The sequence below is a fragment of the Pan paniscus genome, chromosome 12 (genome assembly GCF_029289425.2).
Source record: "Pan paniscus chromosome 12, NHGRI_mPanPan1-v2.0_pri, whole genome shotgun sequence".
Taxonomy (NCBI): domain Eukaryota; kingdom Metazoa; phylum Chordata; class Mammalia; order Primates; family Hominidae; genus Pan; species Pan paniscus.
In genome coordinates, this window is record NC_073261.2 from 17,485,160 (window position 1) to 17,502,619 (window position 17,460).

Below are 17,460 nucleotides of genomic sequence, written 5' to 3' on the forward strand. Positions count from 1 at the left end.
TTTAAGTAACAGTCTGGGTAAATCATCTAAGTCATAAAACAAAGGCGTGGGAACTTTAAAGAAAAAGTTAGTGATGTTAGCAGGTTGGCACACATCACTCAATAATGAGCAAAGCTATTTTTTTTTCCATTTTTTTTTCTTAAAGTACCCTGTATTCAAAGACTTTTAAAAATAGCAGTGAGATTATGGATAGGAGAGCAACTTTCAATTCGTTCCCTACTGTAGTCGAATTGTTAAATACGTGACTTTGAAAACGTATCACAAAATCTAAACACAAGGTTCAGGATTTTTGTTAGGTTGAACTGTCAGGAGGGGATTCCTTACAAAGAATAAACGAGAGCTCTGAGGGCCTAACGAATTATCCAGATTGCTCCAAACGGCCACCGTGGCGCAGATGGGCGGACAAGCGCCGGGCCTCAGCGGAACCCAAGGTGCCGGAGCCCTCCCCGGCTCTCAAGCAGCCCACGGCCTTGCTGGGTGGGACACATTCCAAACCCAGGAAGGGGGCGAAGGGGGCAAAAGAAGGCAGGTCTGGGGCGGGCCGGGCCCGAACCCCAGGCGCCCCAGCCCCCTGGGCTTCCCCACCCCACCAGACGGACACTTACTGAAGGACATTTTCCGGGGTGTCCATGGCCAGAGGACGCTGGCCGGCAGCGGCCAAACTTGAACCGCAAACTAGAAGCCGCCGCCGATTCGAATACCCCGCGCAGCCGCAGTCGGCTCGCCGAACGTTTCAGGGCGCCTGCCCATTGGTGGCGGCGGCAGAAGGTTGGCCAATCACCGGGGCCGTTGCTCGGAGATCAAGTCCCGCCTCCCTCCCTTGAGCCAGTAGCTCCTCCCACTTCCCGTGGTTTTCGGTTGAACCGAAACCTGGCCGTTGGCTGAGCGAGCGCGGGGTGTTTGGGATGCGGCGCGGCGAGGGGGAGCAGGCTTGGCTCGGGCGTAGGGAATTGGTTTTTTTGTTTTAGCTATCCAGGTTGTGACTGGTTTACATAATTACACGATTAAGCCATCACTGTAGGAAAGGCTTTGCCGGAGAAAAATGTCCTAACTGGAGGTCTTTGAGACAGAAAAACCCTGCCTCAGCCCTTGGGTCCTGAGAGTCGCGTTTCTTCTCCCCTTCGCTTAAATATGTAAACCAGAATCATTATGTCTGGTTCATGGAACGGAGGAAAAAAAATCCGTGTGCAGGGTCGAGACTGTCGTGGCGTAAGCCGCAGCACCCGGGAGGCGGGTGGGGAGAAAAAACGGGACCTGCTGCCGGGGACCCCTCCCGCTTTCTGGCAGTTTTCTATTCAGCGTCCTCGGCTGTGAGAAAACATCCCAGATGCTGAAACCAATAGTCTTAGCCCAGAATCTCAAATGCCGTGGCAAAGAGGGAGTGACGACGGCCTGTGGAAAACCCTGAGGAGTTTTTGGCTTAGCGACTTCATGTAGAGGGGACGTGGAGGCGGGGAGGGCGTTCTAGGGTCGGCTACGTAATTATACGAGGCACTGGAAAGTGATGGTGTCCTTGGAGTAGACCCCTGGGTTTTATTGAACTGATCTGAAAGGCTGGGCCCTGAGCCACACAGGGGACCTGTCAAACAGCTTCAAGCGGAAGATGGGGCTCACGGGACTGGACTCTCTCTACAGCCAGCTGTAATTAACATAAAAGCAGAAGAGTTTGGGTAGATTATAGAATGCCAGCTTTCAACATATTTTGGGGGACAGGGCACTCTGGGAGACCAAGTTCTTAGACACCATAAAATCAAAAATAGACACCTCTTTGTAGAGGAGTCCAGATGTCTAAAGAGGAAATATGTAATACGCTGATGTTTCTTTTGTTTTTTGTTTGTTTGTTTTTTGAAAAGTTAAAATACTAAGTTTATAAAGTGAAAAAGTTACAGTAAGCTAAGGTTGACGTATTGGAAAAAATGTGCTTATACTATGGAATGAGACCACCACTTCTCCTGTTGTCCCTCCCAGCTTCTTCTCCACCACCTCCCCTTTCCCCTAGTTTATAAGACAGGAGAAAAGTGAGAAAGCAAAAAGTTAGAAAGAAACAGAAGTAAGATAAATAGCTAGACGACCTTGGCGCCACCACCCGGCCCTGGTGGTTGAAATAATAATAATAATGTTAACCCCTGACCAAAACTACTTGTGTTATCTGTAAGTTCCAGACATTGTATGAGAAAGCACTGTGAAACTTTTTGTTCTGTTAGCTGATGCATGTAGCCCCCAGTCACGTTCCCCACGCTTGCTCCATCTATCACAACCCTTTCACATGGACCCCCCTTCAAGTTGTAAGCCCTTAAAAGGGCTAGGAATTTCTTTTTTGGGGAGCTCGGCTTTTAAGATGCGAGTCTGCCAACGCTCTCGGCCGAATAAACTTCTTCCTTCTTTAATCCAGTGTCAGGAGTTTTGTCTGCGGCTCGTCCTGCTACAATATGTATTTCAAGGGTTTCTTTGTTGGTGTCTGACACAGACACAGAACCACTGATGCCCAAGCCAGTGCTCTCTACACACAGAAGTCTCCAACCTCATCTTGAGAAATGGGGCCATGAGGCCACCCCAGACACCGAGGGCTCCATGGAGGCTGGGGGGTCCGTGGGACTGGGCACATCCCAGCGGGTCTTGGCTCCTGGCCTTTCCCCTTCTTGATGCCAGGACCTACTGAGTGCTCACAGGTGTGCAATGCTGGGCTGCGGGTGCTGCTTGTGTGGCAAGAAGCCTCGGGGTGCCTCCCTCCTTCTCACACCTTTCCCAGGAGGCATGAAACGGGGATTCATGATCAACCCCGGTGGCTGCTCATGTTGAACTGGTGAAGCTCCCTCCCTGTTGTCTTCTGGGGACATGGAGGGCAGGGCTGGATCCCCTCAAATGAGCTTAAGTGGTACTGCAGACAAGAACGCGCTGCATGGCCCTCGGAATCCTGCATGTGGTAGCCTGACCGGCACCTCAGCCCCTCCCTCATTAAAGCAGCCTATGGAGGGCTCAGCCCAGTGGGCTCAGGGGCTGCTATGGAGAGGGTGTCTGTTCCCTGGAGGATGTTCTCAGGGCTCCTTCACTTGCCTTTAGAGATTTCCACCATGAGATACAAAGGCCACAACAGATCAGGTCAGGCTCTTCAGCATCCTAATCCTCCTTGAGCTCGCTAGGTTTTATTTCTTCTGCCTCTTCAGGGTTTGTGTCTATTGCTTTTTCCACAGGTGCCGGGAGAGGACTTGTTGGCATATGCTGACGGTCGTCTGCACACTTGGGCTCTTCCATATCTGCTCCAGAAGCTGGAGCGTCTCCGGCACTTGCAGAGTCTTTGTCATTCTGGCTTTCAGAAAAGTTGTTGTCCTCAGAGCTTCCATTCTCCTGGTCTGCCCAGGTGGCCTTCGAATGCTGGGGAGCATCCTCAGCTGAGCCTTTGTTGCTGTCTTCCAGGGGCTCCTCTGTCGCTGATGTTTCTTAAGAGTGAGTTGGGAAAGAGTTAGCCTAGTCTTCTCTGCCCCCTGGTCTTTAATAACTTTTTACTCCACGTCTCAAAAGTGTTTCAAGAGCCACTTGACGATACAGAATAAAGAGCTGTTCACGCTAGAAGGAGGTTGGGTGGATGTTTCTGCTTCCTTGGCCTCTTGAGTTAAATACCTAAAAAAATAAGGCTGGGCACGGTGGCTCACGCCTGTAATTCCAGCACTTTGGGAGGCCGAGGCGGACAGATCACCTGAGGCTAGGAGTTGGAGGCCAGCCTGGCCAACATAGTGAAACCCCGTCTCTACTAAAAATACAAAAATTAGCCAGGTCCTGTCTCTACTAAAAAATACAAAAATTAGCCGGGTGTGGTGGTGCGCGCCTGTAATCCCAGCTATTCTGGAGGCTGAGGCAGGAGAATCGCTTGAACCCAGGGAGGCAGAGGTTACAGTGAGCTGAGATCGTGCCACTGCACTCCAGCGACAGAGAGGGAGTCCCTCCCAAAAAAAGAAAAAAGACATGCGCGGTGGCTCACGCCTGTAATCCCAGCACTTTGGGAGGCTGAGGCGGGTGGGTCAAGAGGTCAGGAGTTTGAGGCCAGCCTGACCAACATAGTGAAACCCCGTCTCTACTAAAAATACAAAAAATAGCCGGGCGTGGTGGCACGCGCCTATAATCCCAGCTACTCAGGAGGCTGAGGCAGGAGAATCACTTGAACCCGGGAGGCAGAGGTTGCAGTGTGCCAATCGCAACACTTCACTCCAGCCTGAGCGACAGAGCGAGATTCTGTCAGAAAGAAAGAGAGAGAGAGAGAGAGAAAGAAAGAAAGAAAGAAAAGGAAGAAAGAAAGAGAGAGAGAAAGAGAGAAAAAAGAAAAACAAAAAACCAAAAACCTAAACAAAAATTTAGCTTGTGGAAATCCCGACGCTCACTGAGTGCGGAAATTTCTTCCAGTGTGTTGATGGCTTTGAATCTACCTGAGTCTCCAATTTGTGGGGTTTATTACTCAAAGGGTAATACACTCTGAGGTCTTTAGATAAGCGCTGGATTCCGCTAACCATCACAGGAACTAGGACACTTTTGGTTCCATCAGCTCAAGTTTTCATCTGCTTCTGATAGTGGCTCAATCAGTAATCAACAGGAAATGTTGATGGAGAAGCCATCACGAGCTAGGTGCAAATTATAACCTTGTCTAACTCAAACAGAGCCTGTCCTGAAGGGGTTAGTGATTTAGTCTGGGAAATGAGGACACAGAAATAAAGAATTGTTTAAAGGTGGTATATATGTATATTAAGAGCCAAATGAGTTCAGACTGTATCTGCTAGGCCAGCAGTCCCCAGCCTATTTGACACCAGGGACAGGTTTCATGGAAGACAATTTTTCATGGTGGGGTGGGGGTGGGGGCAAGGGGTTGAGGTGGGCAGTGGGTGGGATGGTTTCAGGATGAAAATGTTCCATCTCAGATCATCAGGCATTAGATTCTCATAAGGAGCTCGCACCCTAGATCCCTCGCATGCGGCAGTTCACAATAGGGTTTGCACTCCTATGAGAATCTAATGCCCCGCTTATCCGACAGAAAGTTGAGCTCAGACGGTCACCCGCCAATTACCTTCTGCTGTGCGGCCCAGTTCCTAACAGGCCATGAACAGGTACTAGCCCATGGCCTGGGATTGGGGACCCCTGTGCTAGGGGTATTCAGAGGAGGAAGAGGTCATGCAGACCGGTTGGTCAGACAAAGCTTCACAGGGAAGGTGGGGCTTGAATTGGGCCTTGAAGGGAGGGGGGATGGATATGGGTCTGGCAGAGCCTTGGGGAGGTCATTCCACGTGTAAATCAAGATTTTAGAAGGAAATCACTCTTGAGGATTCATGAGCATTAGAGGTTCTTTTTCGAAAGACTGGTTTGCTATTTTGATGTTAAATCTTGAATGCGACTAAGAAGTTTGTACTTCATCACTTTAGTAATTAATGGTCTTTTTGAAGCAAATAAGCACGTGATCATAAGGACCTCATGATAGTTACACTTAGCTCTACCCTGTTTTCTAAAAGCCATAGAGACTGTCTACCCTCCTTCATTTCTGTTACTAGGGGTTCCTCTCCCACCACACTTGTTTATGGGTGAGGTATTATAGATACTCTTCTACACTGCCCTTAAAAAAGGCACACTAACCCCTTGTCAAACTCCAATGCCAATCACCGCAGGTATATCCAGGAGTAATAGAAATAAAATACTAGCATTGTCAGCAGTAATTAGAAACTGACATTTTCCTAGGAATAATGTCCTGCCTTACTCAATGGCTTTCCTTTATTCTCACTTATGGCAGTCCCCCTCTGCCATTATTCTTAGAGGAAGAATTAAAGTGATCTGCCTACACAATGTGTTCATCTTAATATCCCTATTAGGCTAATTAACATAAAAATCTAAAGAGTCTCAATCCTGAACCTGGTAGTGTTCAGGATTTACTGGAGACAGGGAGAGAGATGGGCAGAAAAGGCAGAGAAAAGTAATTTGCAAACTTCGAACCGGTGTTGCAGGCAGAGAGAATGGAAGATGAAGGAGGGAATCAGATCACATGGAAGGCCAATTCTCAGAACACAATGATGTCCTTAATATATAGGAAAAAGAAAAGAATCCAAGATAATTTGAGAGCCTAGGAGAATTAATAGAAACAGGCCATTGGTGCTGGGAAGGCTGCTACTTTGGTTTTAGTATGTTGAGTTGGGAGGGTTACCAGGCCTTCTTTTTCTACACAATAGGCCCCGTAAAAGAACAGACAACTACGGTTCACAGGATTCAGAAGCTTATTGAAAGAAGTTTCAGGTTCCACTTCCTAAGCCTAGAACGATTTTTGTGTTTCCTAAGAGCTTCACATTATCTCTACATGCCAGGGATAAATGAAGAACCTCTGAATATTTTGATACTTTGATAAAGAAAGTCTGTAAACCTCAAAGAAATACACACTGGCAATTTATATGTATCAATATAAGCAGAAAATACCAAAGGGCTGGCAAATGTGTTGCTCATTTGTAAAAAATTCACCAACTGGAAGCTCGTGCCACTGATAGCACTCTGATTTCTCTGTTCTCACCCTTGTCTTCTTTAATCTTCTTCCTCTGCCATTTTGTCTCAGGCCTGAGCTGAGAGTGCAGCAGTTGTCATAGAATATCTGAAAGTCTATTAAATGATCATTGTTGCTTCATTAATTTGTCCCTCCCTCTTACTTTTGCTTTAGTGTTTCTGTCGCCTTGTCTCCTCAAACCTACCCCAGAGTGTGAGAGGAGAGGTGTGCTTTGGTCTGGCTCAGAGCAGCAGATCCAGCTATGTCTAAATATATGCCTTTCTTGCATCTGATGCAGAAATGTTCAGCTGTTAAGTCTGTCTTCCTTTCCAACTCCAATTCCACTTATACTTTTAATACTAAATGTCCATCTATCTAAAAATGACTCTGATAAATTTCTCTATTATGAAGGCCAATAGATAAAATATCTGCATTTGTATATGGGCTTTCAAGGTCTTGTGATTCCAACATCATAATTCCAAACTTAATGGAGAAGGAAAATCAGGCCACATCAGTGTATCTAAGATCCAACCTCGATTTTCCTAAGAAGCAGTAAGTGGGGCAAATGATCTAAACTCTCAATCTGGGTATCAGCTTCCTGATCTGTGAAATGAATGAAGAAACCCATCCCTTTGTCTTCTTAATGGTCCTTTGTCTTCCACTATCCAGTAACCTCGTAAGATTTTCCACTTAATTCCTAACATATCTTGGATTGCCACATAATATGAAAGTTAGCGCTGTGTTTCACAAAGGAAAATGATTTTCTCTAGGTTCTGCAGATTTGATCTAAGCAAATAATCACAGATACTTGTATCTCTTCTTTTCCCTGAGAAATTTAGAGACATTCAAAGTAGTAGTACTAGATGTGTGGCTAGCACATAGTGCCCTGAAACATTATATAAGGTTGAAGATTTATAATTAGAATAGTTTCAGAAAACAAAGGAGTGATTTAGGAGACTATAGAATATTAAGAATAAAGTTGACATGCAGAAAAGGAGATGTATAGCTCCATCTTAGACATTTTTCATGTGTGTGTGTGTGTGTGTTGTGATTTTGGAGGGTACCTATGGAACCAAAGCCCTGAGTCTACCCTGTATCACTGCAGACTGGGAGGAAAGATGGAGGGGAGATAGGGGAATGGGAACCCAACTCCCTCAAGAACTCTCCCCAGTAATCTTTGATAGATTGTGCAGTTCAGCACATCATCCTGGTATTTATATGAAGGGCTCAAGTGATCCCTAAATGTTAATTCCATTCTAGGTGTGGTAATTGTATTAGTCCATTCTCGTACTGCTATAAAGAAATACGTGAGACTGGGTAATTTATAAAGAAAAGGTTTAATTGGCTCATGGTTCTGCAGGCTGTATAGGAAGCAGAGTGGCTTCTGCTTCTGGGGGGCTCTCAGGAAACTTACAATCACGGTGGAAATTGAAGAGACAGCAGGCATGTCTTACATGGCTGGAGCAGGAGGAAGAGAATGAGAGAGGGGTGGTGCTACACACTTTCAAACAGCCAGATCTCATAAGAACTGTATCATGAGAACGGCACCAAGGGGATGGTGCTAAACCATTCACGAAGGATCCGTCCCCACGATCCAATCACCTCCCACCAGGTCCCACCTCCAACACTGGGGATTACAATTTGACATGAGATCTGGGTGGGAACACAGATGCAAACCATATCAGTAATAGAGACCAGAGGCCGTATTTCTTTCCCTTTCCTATTGGAGGCAATTTGATTGTTCAGAAGCTAAGCCTTGAATCCTGAGCACTGATATATGGCTGCCTGTATTTCCTCCAAACTGGCCCACCTTAACTTTGTGCACTTCTTCAGACTTCCTCCCTCTTGTCAGCTACAGGGTTCCTTAGCTTCTGTTCTTGAACTTTGGATTTTTTCATTGCTGTGTAAGTTGTGCTGACTTGGATTCTGGGGCAGACTGTCCTAATACTTAGGAAACTGGATGCAGCAAACTTTAGTCTTGGAACTGAAAGCACACATGCAACATGTCACTTTCTTCTTTAAGGGCATTATTCTAAATCTGTAGTCTCAATCCCCTCCAATTAGGCTCCTAAATCCTAGTTTAGTGGGATGACCTCTATGGGCAATGCCAGAGACCAACAGCTTTCCCAAGCCTTCCTCTGCCTTCAGGCATTGAAGACAAAGGTTGTTTTCCTTTCTTCTTCACAGCTGCTGTCACCTTTTCGGTCTCTTATGACTTACTCACAAAATAGGATGGATGAGAATAGTCTCTTCAGATCCCACCATTTTTCCTTTGGATTCCTGAAAAACAGAGGCTTTTATCTTGAAAGTCTGCCAAAATGGATATATTTAAAATGTTTTGTAGAGTTCAGGAGATGTCGGTTAATCTATATTTTGTGCTTTTTCCTTTATATGTTTTCCGAAGTCTTTTCTATCTCTTCTGCTAACTGCTGATGAATCTTACTTTATCATTTGTTTCCTCCATAAAAGAAATGCTCTGTGCTCACTTTGAATAGAGAGATGGCCTGTCAGGATGGACAACTGTTAGACTGCATAACTGGCCTCAGAACCAAAACACCCTTAGACCACAAATATATTTTTTTCTTATTTGGGAATTTATTTTACACATGCTTACAACAGTTAAATCACATTTAGTTCTAAGCATAACAAATCACCTTTATTGGGAAAGAAGGGAGGAGTTCTGGCTTCTCTGGAAGAATCACCATTCAAATCATATGTCAGGTGGCCAGGCACGGTGGCTCATGCTTGTAATCCCAGCACTTTGGGAGGCCAAGGCGGGCGGGTCAGAAGGTCAGGAGTTTGAGATCAGCCTGGCCAACACAGTGAAACCCCGTCTCTACTAAAAATACAAAAATTAGCTGGGTGTGGTGTTGGGCGCCTGTAATCCCAGCTACTCAGGAAGCTGAGGCAAGAGAATCGCTTCAATCCGGGAGGCGGAAGTTGCAGTTAGCTGAGACCGCGCCACTGCACTCCAGCCTGGGTGACAGATTGAGACTCCATCTCAAAAAAAAAAATCAAATCATATGTCAGGGAAGTGTTGAGCTCTGAGGAAAGAGAGCCACCTGCCACTAGGCCCTGGCCAGATTTATCTTAAAGCTGGTGGTTTGGGCATGTAGGCAGTGACAGCTGACCACATTGCTCTTGAGAGGTGACTGGCCAATCCCTTTCTTGATTCTGATAGAATGTGTTCTGTTTCCACTCCACCTGGATGTACTGCAATTCAATTCTGACACTAACTGCCCATAGTTAGCATCAGACTCTGCAGGTTTAAGAGCATAGTCCCCAGTAAGACTACTCTTACTTCAGATGCCAGCTGCAAGTTCAGGGGTTCTCACGCCACCTGCACTTCTGACCAACTGGCCACTAAATTGGGAGTTTCCATGACCCCCTCAGGTTCACTAATTCACTAGAATGGCTCACAGAGCTCAGGAAAGCCCTAAGCTTATTATTATAAGTTTATTATAAAGAATACATCTAAGATGAGGTCTGGGAGGGTCCTAGACATGGAACTTTCATGCTCCCCTCCCTGGGAAATTTGGTATGTCACTCTGCTGTCACATCAATGTGTTCCCCAACCACAAAGCTCCACTGAGCTTTGGTGTTCAGAGGTTTTATTGAGGTCTCATTACATCAACATGATTGAATAAATACTTAGCTACTTGATCAAAATCAGTCTTCAGCATATTGGAGGTCTGGAGAACAAGCTGATCTCACAGGGCTCAAAGCCTCAATCAACACTATTATCAGGTGCTTGGTCTTTCTGCTGAGCAGCTTCCATCCTGAAGCTGTCTAGGGGCCCCACCATGGTAATACAGGATTTACTAAGAAATAATTTTTAGGTAGGCAGAAAGGGTGAGGGTTCTCAGTGGAAATTTCTTTTAATAAAAGCAACTCCCAAAACGTTTCTTTCCTAATAGAAAAGCAGCTTGGAAAGCCAGGCCGGCAAGTATTGATATGCAAATGGAAGCGATTAGAAACTAGGTCCATCCAATTGGCAATTCCTCCCCTCTTCTCTTTGTCACCATGTGTGCCAGGTGTTGAAATGCCTAACCTTGTTTTTACTTTAACTCGTTACTTTGAATTTTGTCTTGCTTGTCTCTTTAATCACCTAGCCGTGCTTCTCATGTAAATAAGACTCTCTCTAGCTAGGAAGGCCGGACAAACTCCAACTGACCCCTTAATTTACAAGACACTAAGGGCTCCTCACCCAACCCCCTTTCGTAAGGAGTTGGCCTGGGTAAACAGATCCTCAGCATTTCAAAGGAGCCCAATTAACTGATAAGGTACTAACACCAATAATGTGTGAAGTTCCCAGGATTTTTCTCCGAGAGATGACAACATAAAACCTTGAGTTCGTGTCCGGCATAGACCCTATATCTAATTATAATGAAAGATTTAGAACCTTGCTCCTGGTACCCTTGCTCTTCTTGTAACCATTTGTCTTTTAAGTTGTTTATCACTCTGTAACCATTTTGCTTCTTTTGATTCTTGCATGTTTTTACTTCTGTAAAATTATTACATTTGAGTCCCCCTCCCCTTCCTAAACCTAGGTATAAAAGTTAATCGAGCCCCTTCCTCGTGGCCGAGAGAATTTTGAGCATTAGCTGTCTCTTTGGCCGCCGGCTTAATAAAGGACTCTTAATTCGTCTCAAAGTGTGGCGTTTTCTTAACTCGCTAGTGGGTACAACAGTGTCATGGCCACCTACAGATAACACCACCTGTGCAGGACATCGTGGCCACCTGCATTTGCATGGTAAAAGGCTAGGGTAGGAGGACCAGGTTTTTTGTGGGCTACATAAATGATACACCTGGTCAAACCAATCCCCTGGGCCCTAGGCAAATAAGACACCACCTCCTCCAGCCTCCCAATATAACTGATGACTTTTCTGCCGCACAGGGGTTTTTCTCTCTGTTAGGAGCCCCTCTCCCTCTGTCTCTCTATGGGGGAGTGTTTTCCTTCTTTCTTGCCTATTAAACTTCCCGCTCCTTAAAACCACCCCACTTGTATCCATGTCGTTTATCTAATCAGCGGGAGACAAAGGATCATGGTGTTTCTCCAGTCATCAGATGGGGTCACCTCATTAGCATAACAAAGGCACTCCTATCACTCAGGAAATTCCAAGGGTTTTTGAAGCTCTGAACCAGGAACCCAGGAAAATGACCAGCAGTTTTTTTTTTTTTTATTATACCACAGAGGTGATCTGCATCTCTACTTTTATAAAATCATATTCTCAGGACAGCAACCTTGTCCTCTTACCAAGTTGGAAAGTAATCATCATTCTTGCTCAGCTTGTATTGGCTTCTGGCCCTTCAAAGAGCTGGACACTTACTAATCTGGAAAAAGAGAGGTGAGCAAGTCTCAGACCTGGTTACTTAAAAACATCCAATCTCAGGGATAGTCCTGATGGAAGTTTATTTTGTTATTATTTTTTGAGACGAAGTCTTGCTCTGTGGCCCAGGCTGGAGTGCAGTAGCTTGATCATGGTTCATTGCAGCCTCGACCTCTGAGGCTCAGGTGATCCTCCTACCTCAGCTTCCCAAGTAGCTTGGACCACAAGCATGTACCACCATACCCCACTAATTTTTAAATTATTTGTAGAGATGGGGTCTCCCTATGTTGGCCAGGCTGGTCTTGAACTGCTGGGCTTGAGCAATCCTCTCACCTTGGCTTCTCAAAGTGCTGGAATTATAGGCATGAGCCACCACATCCGGCCCCTCACAGATGTTTATACAGCTGGGCACTAATATACTTCTTGTGTGTGTATCAAAGTCTAAATAACATTCTTTAGCTTGTCTTTTTGGAAGCAAAGTCATAACGAGGAAAACTGAAGTGAGACTGTAAGTTACCTGTAGACTAGTTTATCAGATGCTTAGTTTGGGCATTCATATGGTTAATTATCATATCTACTACACAGATGTGCTTCATGTTTAACTGCTGATTTCTCTTCCTCCAGGGAATGACAAAAGCTTCTAGCCACAGGTAACTAGAGGCAACGTTGTAATAGCCTTGGTTCATTTCAATCCCAGTCTTTTGTGCCTTCCTGTCTATAATTTCCCTGCCGGAGAGTTGCCTTATCCAGAAGTAATGTTAGCAGACGTACAGGAAGTACATTACTTTAAAATGGTTGCTCAGCCTCAGTCAGCATTTACGTAAGTTGCCTTTCTATTAGACAGGACTTTCTGCCTTGCCTGCTGCTGTTGCAATTACTGCTGCTGCTAGTATTCTGAAATTTTCATCTTTCGTTGGTTAATCTTTGCAGTCCCCTTCCTTTTGCATATTAGTGCATGACATGACGCTTTTGAATATGAGATTGTCTTTGCATTTGTTGCTCTTTGCAATTCATGTGCTGCATTAGTCTGCACAGGGCTGTTTCCCTGGGATACTTGGTTCACTGGGCAGTGTTTCTCTATTTCTGCTTCTCTTTTGGATAGGCCTTTGGGCTTCTGGTTTTCTGACTTCTTGGGCTTCTGTTTTTGGACCTATTGCCCATTTTGACTTCTTGATGGATAATCAATTTGAACCATTAACTTCCCTTGACCAGTTTATCTTTCTGATCATCTCTGACCTTTGGACCTCAGTGTCCACTTGGACTTTGCAACCAGCATTGTGGGAGGGACTTGTTATTTGGTTCACATATTTGGGGGTCAAATGAAATAAGAGGTAGGAAGATCAACTCTCCAAGAAACAGTGGAGATTGTTTTCTATATTCATATTAAATATTTTCTATAGTAGTCACTTAAAAGCTTCAAAGCAGACTTGCATTCTAGCTGCTTCTGCCATTGTCAGCATTTTCTCATTCTTTAGTTGCTTCCATATCATTGAATATATACTATGTTTATTGAACGTATGCTATGCCTGCCTAGACCCAGTTGGCTTGGTAAGGATTTTGATGACATTGAAAATTTGAAATCAATTCAAATCCCACAGAAATCTATTTTCCTTCCTTTATTCCCACATGATAGTCTCCTTCATTTTTCTAAAATTCAAGGTACATCTTCATCAGTATCTCTCATCCTGGACATTAATTAATATGTCATGATATAGTCATTGGTACATACTTGGAAGAACACTGGTAACATTTCAGGGAGGCTAATAAATCTATCCAGATATTTTGAGTTGCAGTCAACAAAAAACTCAACTCAAGCTAGTTTAAACAATAAAGTGAATTTAATGGTTCATTTAACTGAAAAGTCCAGAGGTAGGTGGGTTTCAGGTACAGTTTGATTGAGACTCTAGCTCCCTTTGTCTGCCGTTCCCTCAACTCTGCTATCTCTATTCACTTTGCCCTTATGCCGATTTTCTTCATGGTAGCAAAACGGTTACAGCAGTTCTTGGTCTCATCTGTTTTCTCCACAGTCTCAAATGCACTGTGTCACTCTAAACTGGTTAAGTTTCTTGCCTTCCTCTAAAGGCTGCTCGGAATCACATGGGCATATGACCTAAGGAAATCAGGGGCTTTGGGAAGTAAAATGGGGAGTATGTCCTGGGGAGGCAACCAACACGGTAACCGCGCAGTAAGTTCTTAGCATAGTTCTCTGTCACTTTGAAAAGAAAACTTAAAAACCACTGAAAATAAATGGGTGACTCTAGCGGACTGCAAACTACTGACCCTCAACTGCTTCAGTCACTAACTGGTGATTCCTCTTTAGTTCTTTCCAAGAACAACCTCCTTGTGACTCATTTTTAGAAGAATGACAAAAAGAACAGGCCTACCTGTAAGCCCAACAGAGACAAGGCTGGAATGACTACCAGATGCACCAGTCATGGGTGCCATCTTGTTTCTCGTGTGGTCACTGCACTTTCATGGCATTTGAAAACAAAAAAGAAAAGAATTAGTTGCAGAAAGCATAATTGTCAGGCCTCTGAGCCAAAGCTCAGCCATTGTAACCCCTGTGGCCTGCACATACATGTCCAGATGGCCTGCAGGAGCCAAGAAGTCTGGAGCAGCCGAAAAACCTGCCTTAACTAATTAACCCACCTTATGACATTCTACCATTATGACTTGTTCCTGCCCTGCCCCAACTGATCAGTCGACCTTATGACATTGTTCTTCTGGACGATGAGTCTTACGATCTCTCCACCATGCACCTTGTGACCCTCTCCCCTGCTAACAATAGATAACCACCTCTAACTGGTAACTTTCCACTGCCTACCCCAGTCCCGTAAAGCTGCCCCTCTCCTATCTCCCTTCTCTGACTCTCTTTTCAGATTCAGCCCACTAGTACCCAACAGCCTTCTTGGTCACACAAAGCCTGTTTTGGTGGTCTCTTCACACGGACGCACTTGACAATAATGACCTGTTGTATTTCTATGAGCTTTTCTTGCAGTTTCGCTCCTGGTGGGAGGGAAGCCTCCATCTTCACAGAGCTAGATCCTCTGATCTACCCTGTCCCTCCCCTCAAATTCATATATATTGAAGTCCTAACCCCAATACCTCAGGATGTAACCTTATTTTGGAGATGGAGTATTTAAAGAAGTAATTAAGTTAAAATGAGGTGATTAGGGTGGGCCCTAATTCAATACGACTAGTGTCCTTACAGGAAAAGGAAACCTGGACACAGGCACGTATGAGGGAAGACAATGTGGAGAGGCAAGGAGAAGACGGCCACCTGCAAGCCAAGGAGAGAGGCCTGGAACACACTCTTACTTCATGGCCCTCAGAAGGAGGCCACCCTGTCAACACCTTGAGCTCAGACTTCAGCCTCCAGAGCTGTGAAAAAAGAAATTTCTGTTGTTTAAGCCCCTCAGTTTGGGGTAATTTCTTATGGTGGCCCTAGCAAATGAATACAGGTCCCAAATAACTCTTCAGTTTGGCCATATTTCCCTTACCTCTAGGGACTAATTTCTAAGTGCCAGTTGTTTTCTTGACACCAACCATTCAAGGTGGGTGAAGAGGGTCTGACAGGGCAGGACACCTAATGGGAGTTACCCAGCTGTTGAGGGCGACGCAGGTCTGCTGGTCAAATCATCTGTCCTCTGTGAACTCAATTTCTTCCATGGGAGAAAGAGAAATGCAACTCCTCACAGTCAAGAGTTGGCCTGTCACTAGGCTGCGGTCGTGTCTCGTTGAACATAAACAACTTCACAGAATATTCTCATGAAACAAGGCCGCTCACAAATGTATACCTGCTTCCTGACAGCACCCAATCCACAACAAATGCCTGCTTCTTGGAACCCCCACACCCTGGCCCATATAATGACCTAACACAAACCCGAATCCTACAACCAGTCCTTCTAGTGCTTTCTCAGGGAGACGTGTTTTCCATAGCATGCTGGCTCCCCTTGAGGCAGTCAGCCAATGAACCCTAACTCTGTTCGTAGTTGTCTTTGAGACATTAACAAGAGTTTTGACTTTATTTTACATATACATCAGTCAATGGGGTACCCTCGCCCCCCACACTTCAGCCAGGACAATTTATACGGTTTAATACACCTCTTACAACATTGACTCTTATTTTTATTATCATTACATGAACAGTTACTAACTTATTAACCTTGAATTTTTTATCTCTTCATTTAATTTGGAATTTCTTAATATAGAATGTGGTAGGGGAGAGGAGGGCTCCCTTTCAAAACAGCAACAGTGGCCGGGTACAGTAGCTCACGCCTATAATTCCATCACTTTGGGAGGCTGAGGGGAGACGATCACTTGAGCTCAGGATCTCACTGTCGAGGTTATAGTGAGCTATGATCACACCACTGCACTCCAGCCTGGGTGTCAGAGTGAGACCTTGTCTCTAAAAAAAAAGAAAAAGAAAAAAAAATAGCTATAAGTTATGATAAGAGTTGTTTAAGGGTAAAGTTTAACTGTATAGTGAGTTTATTTAGCTGCTTATGAGAGTGGAATGAATGCGATCCTCCCACCTACGAATAGGTCAAGAATGTGCTTCATGCCTTATTCCCAAGGTAATGCTGGTATGGGTTGGTTTAAACGGCATTCTGGATGCCCTTTAGGGTTTTCTGTGAAATCCTAATGAACGAGCCATTTTTGTGTAACCCATTTTTATCAGGCCCCATCAACCCAAGTGCTGCAAAACTAGGCTCATGGTCCCATCCGGGAAAAAATTATACTCCCAAATGTTGCCGCTGGGATTGACAATTGCTACAGCGGTTTTGGAAAGTAATGTCCATATCTATCTACAAAACCAAACAAAAACAAACTCAGCCAGCCCTCTCCCAGGGACAGAATCCAAGGAATGAAGCTCAATGGCAGGCGAGGGGTGTGCAAAAGGTGTTCTGCCACCCCCGGGCAGTGACTCCATGCGAGAAACAAAGTGTGTGCTCAAACAAGCAGGCAGCAGTGAAGTTCTGAAACACTCTTACCCCAAAATATTTTACACATTAAAAAATTGAGTCTGGTTTACGGCAATGACTTGGAAGCACTTCTCCTCTGTTCAATTACATGTGAAAAGCAAGAGGCGGAAGTGAAAAAATAATCCCAACACTGTAAAAACAAAGGTCAAAAATTCACATTTCCATGTGATTAGGAGAAAGATAAGAAAGATTATTATTATTATTTTAACACTGGTTGGTTTGCTTGGGAGAAGGCAGAGGTGGGTAAAGGAGGAAGTATGAAAAACAGGGCGGAGTAAACATTTTAATAGTTATTAAACTTTTTGAGCAAATGCAGAATTAGAAGCAAGAGGAAGAGGAAAAGTGGGAGTGGGGTGGAGAAGAACTCAGCAATAAAGGTCTCCAGGCAAAAGAGAAAACCTCCAGGTAACACCTTGGCAGCAGGGAACACAGAAAATAATCCTACCTAAACTATTCCTTCAGACTCACTACTAAGAGCACCACTTCCTTAGGAAAAATCAGAGATATGCTATCAGAACCCACTCCCTGTGCATCCTTTGTGTTTAACTGTATACAAATTTGTAGGGCAGCCTACATAACCAAGAAAGATCAGTCGGGAGAGAGTATTTCCCGAGTTCTATCCCGATGACAAGTTTAGAAACCTTAC

At 44.7% G+C, this 17,460-nt stretch overlaps 1 protein-coding gene across 2 annotated transcripts in view; it reads right to left on the bottom strand.

Annotated features, from left to right (window-relative positions):
* Positions 1–17,460, bottom strand: part of BUB1 (BUB1 mitotic checkpoint serine/threonine kinase) — an 88,168-nt gene that overhangs the window by 39,553 nt on the left and 31,155 nt on the right. For both annotated transcript variants that reach the window (XM_003804703.4, XM_063594542.1), the window contains one exon: positions 606–16,237. In XM_003804703.4, coding sequence (XP_003804751.3) covers positions 606–631 — 26 coding nt within the window. In that variant the 5' untranslated portion in view covers positions 632–16,237. The remainder of the gene's footprint in view (positions 1–605; positions 16,238–17,460) is intronic.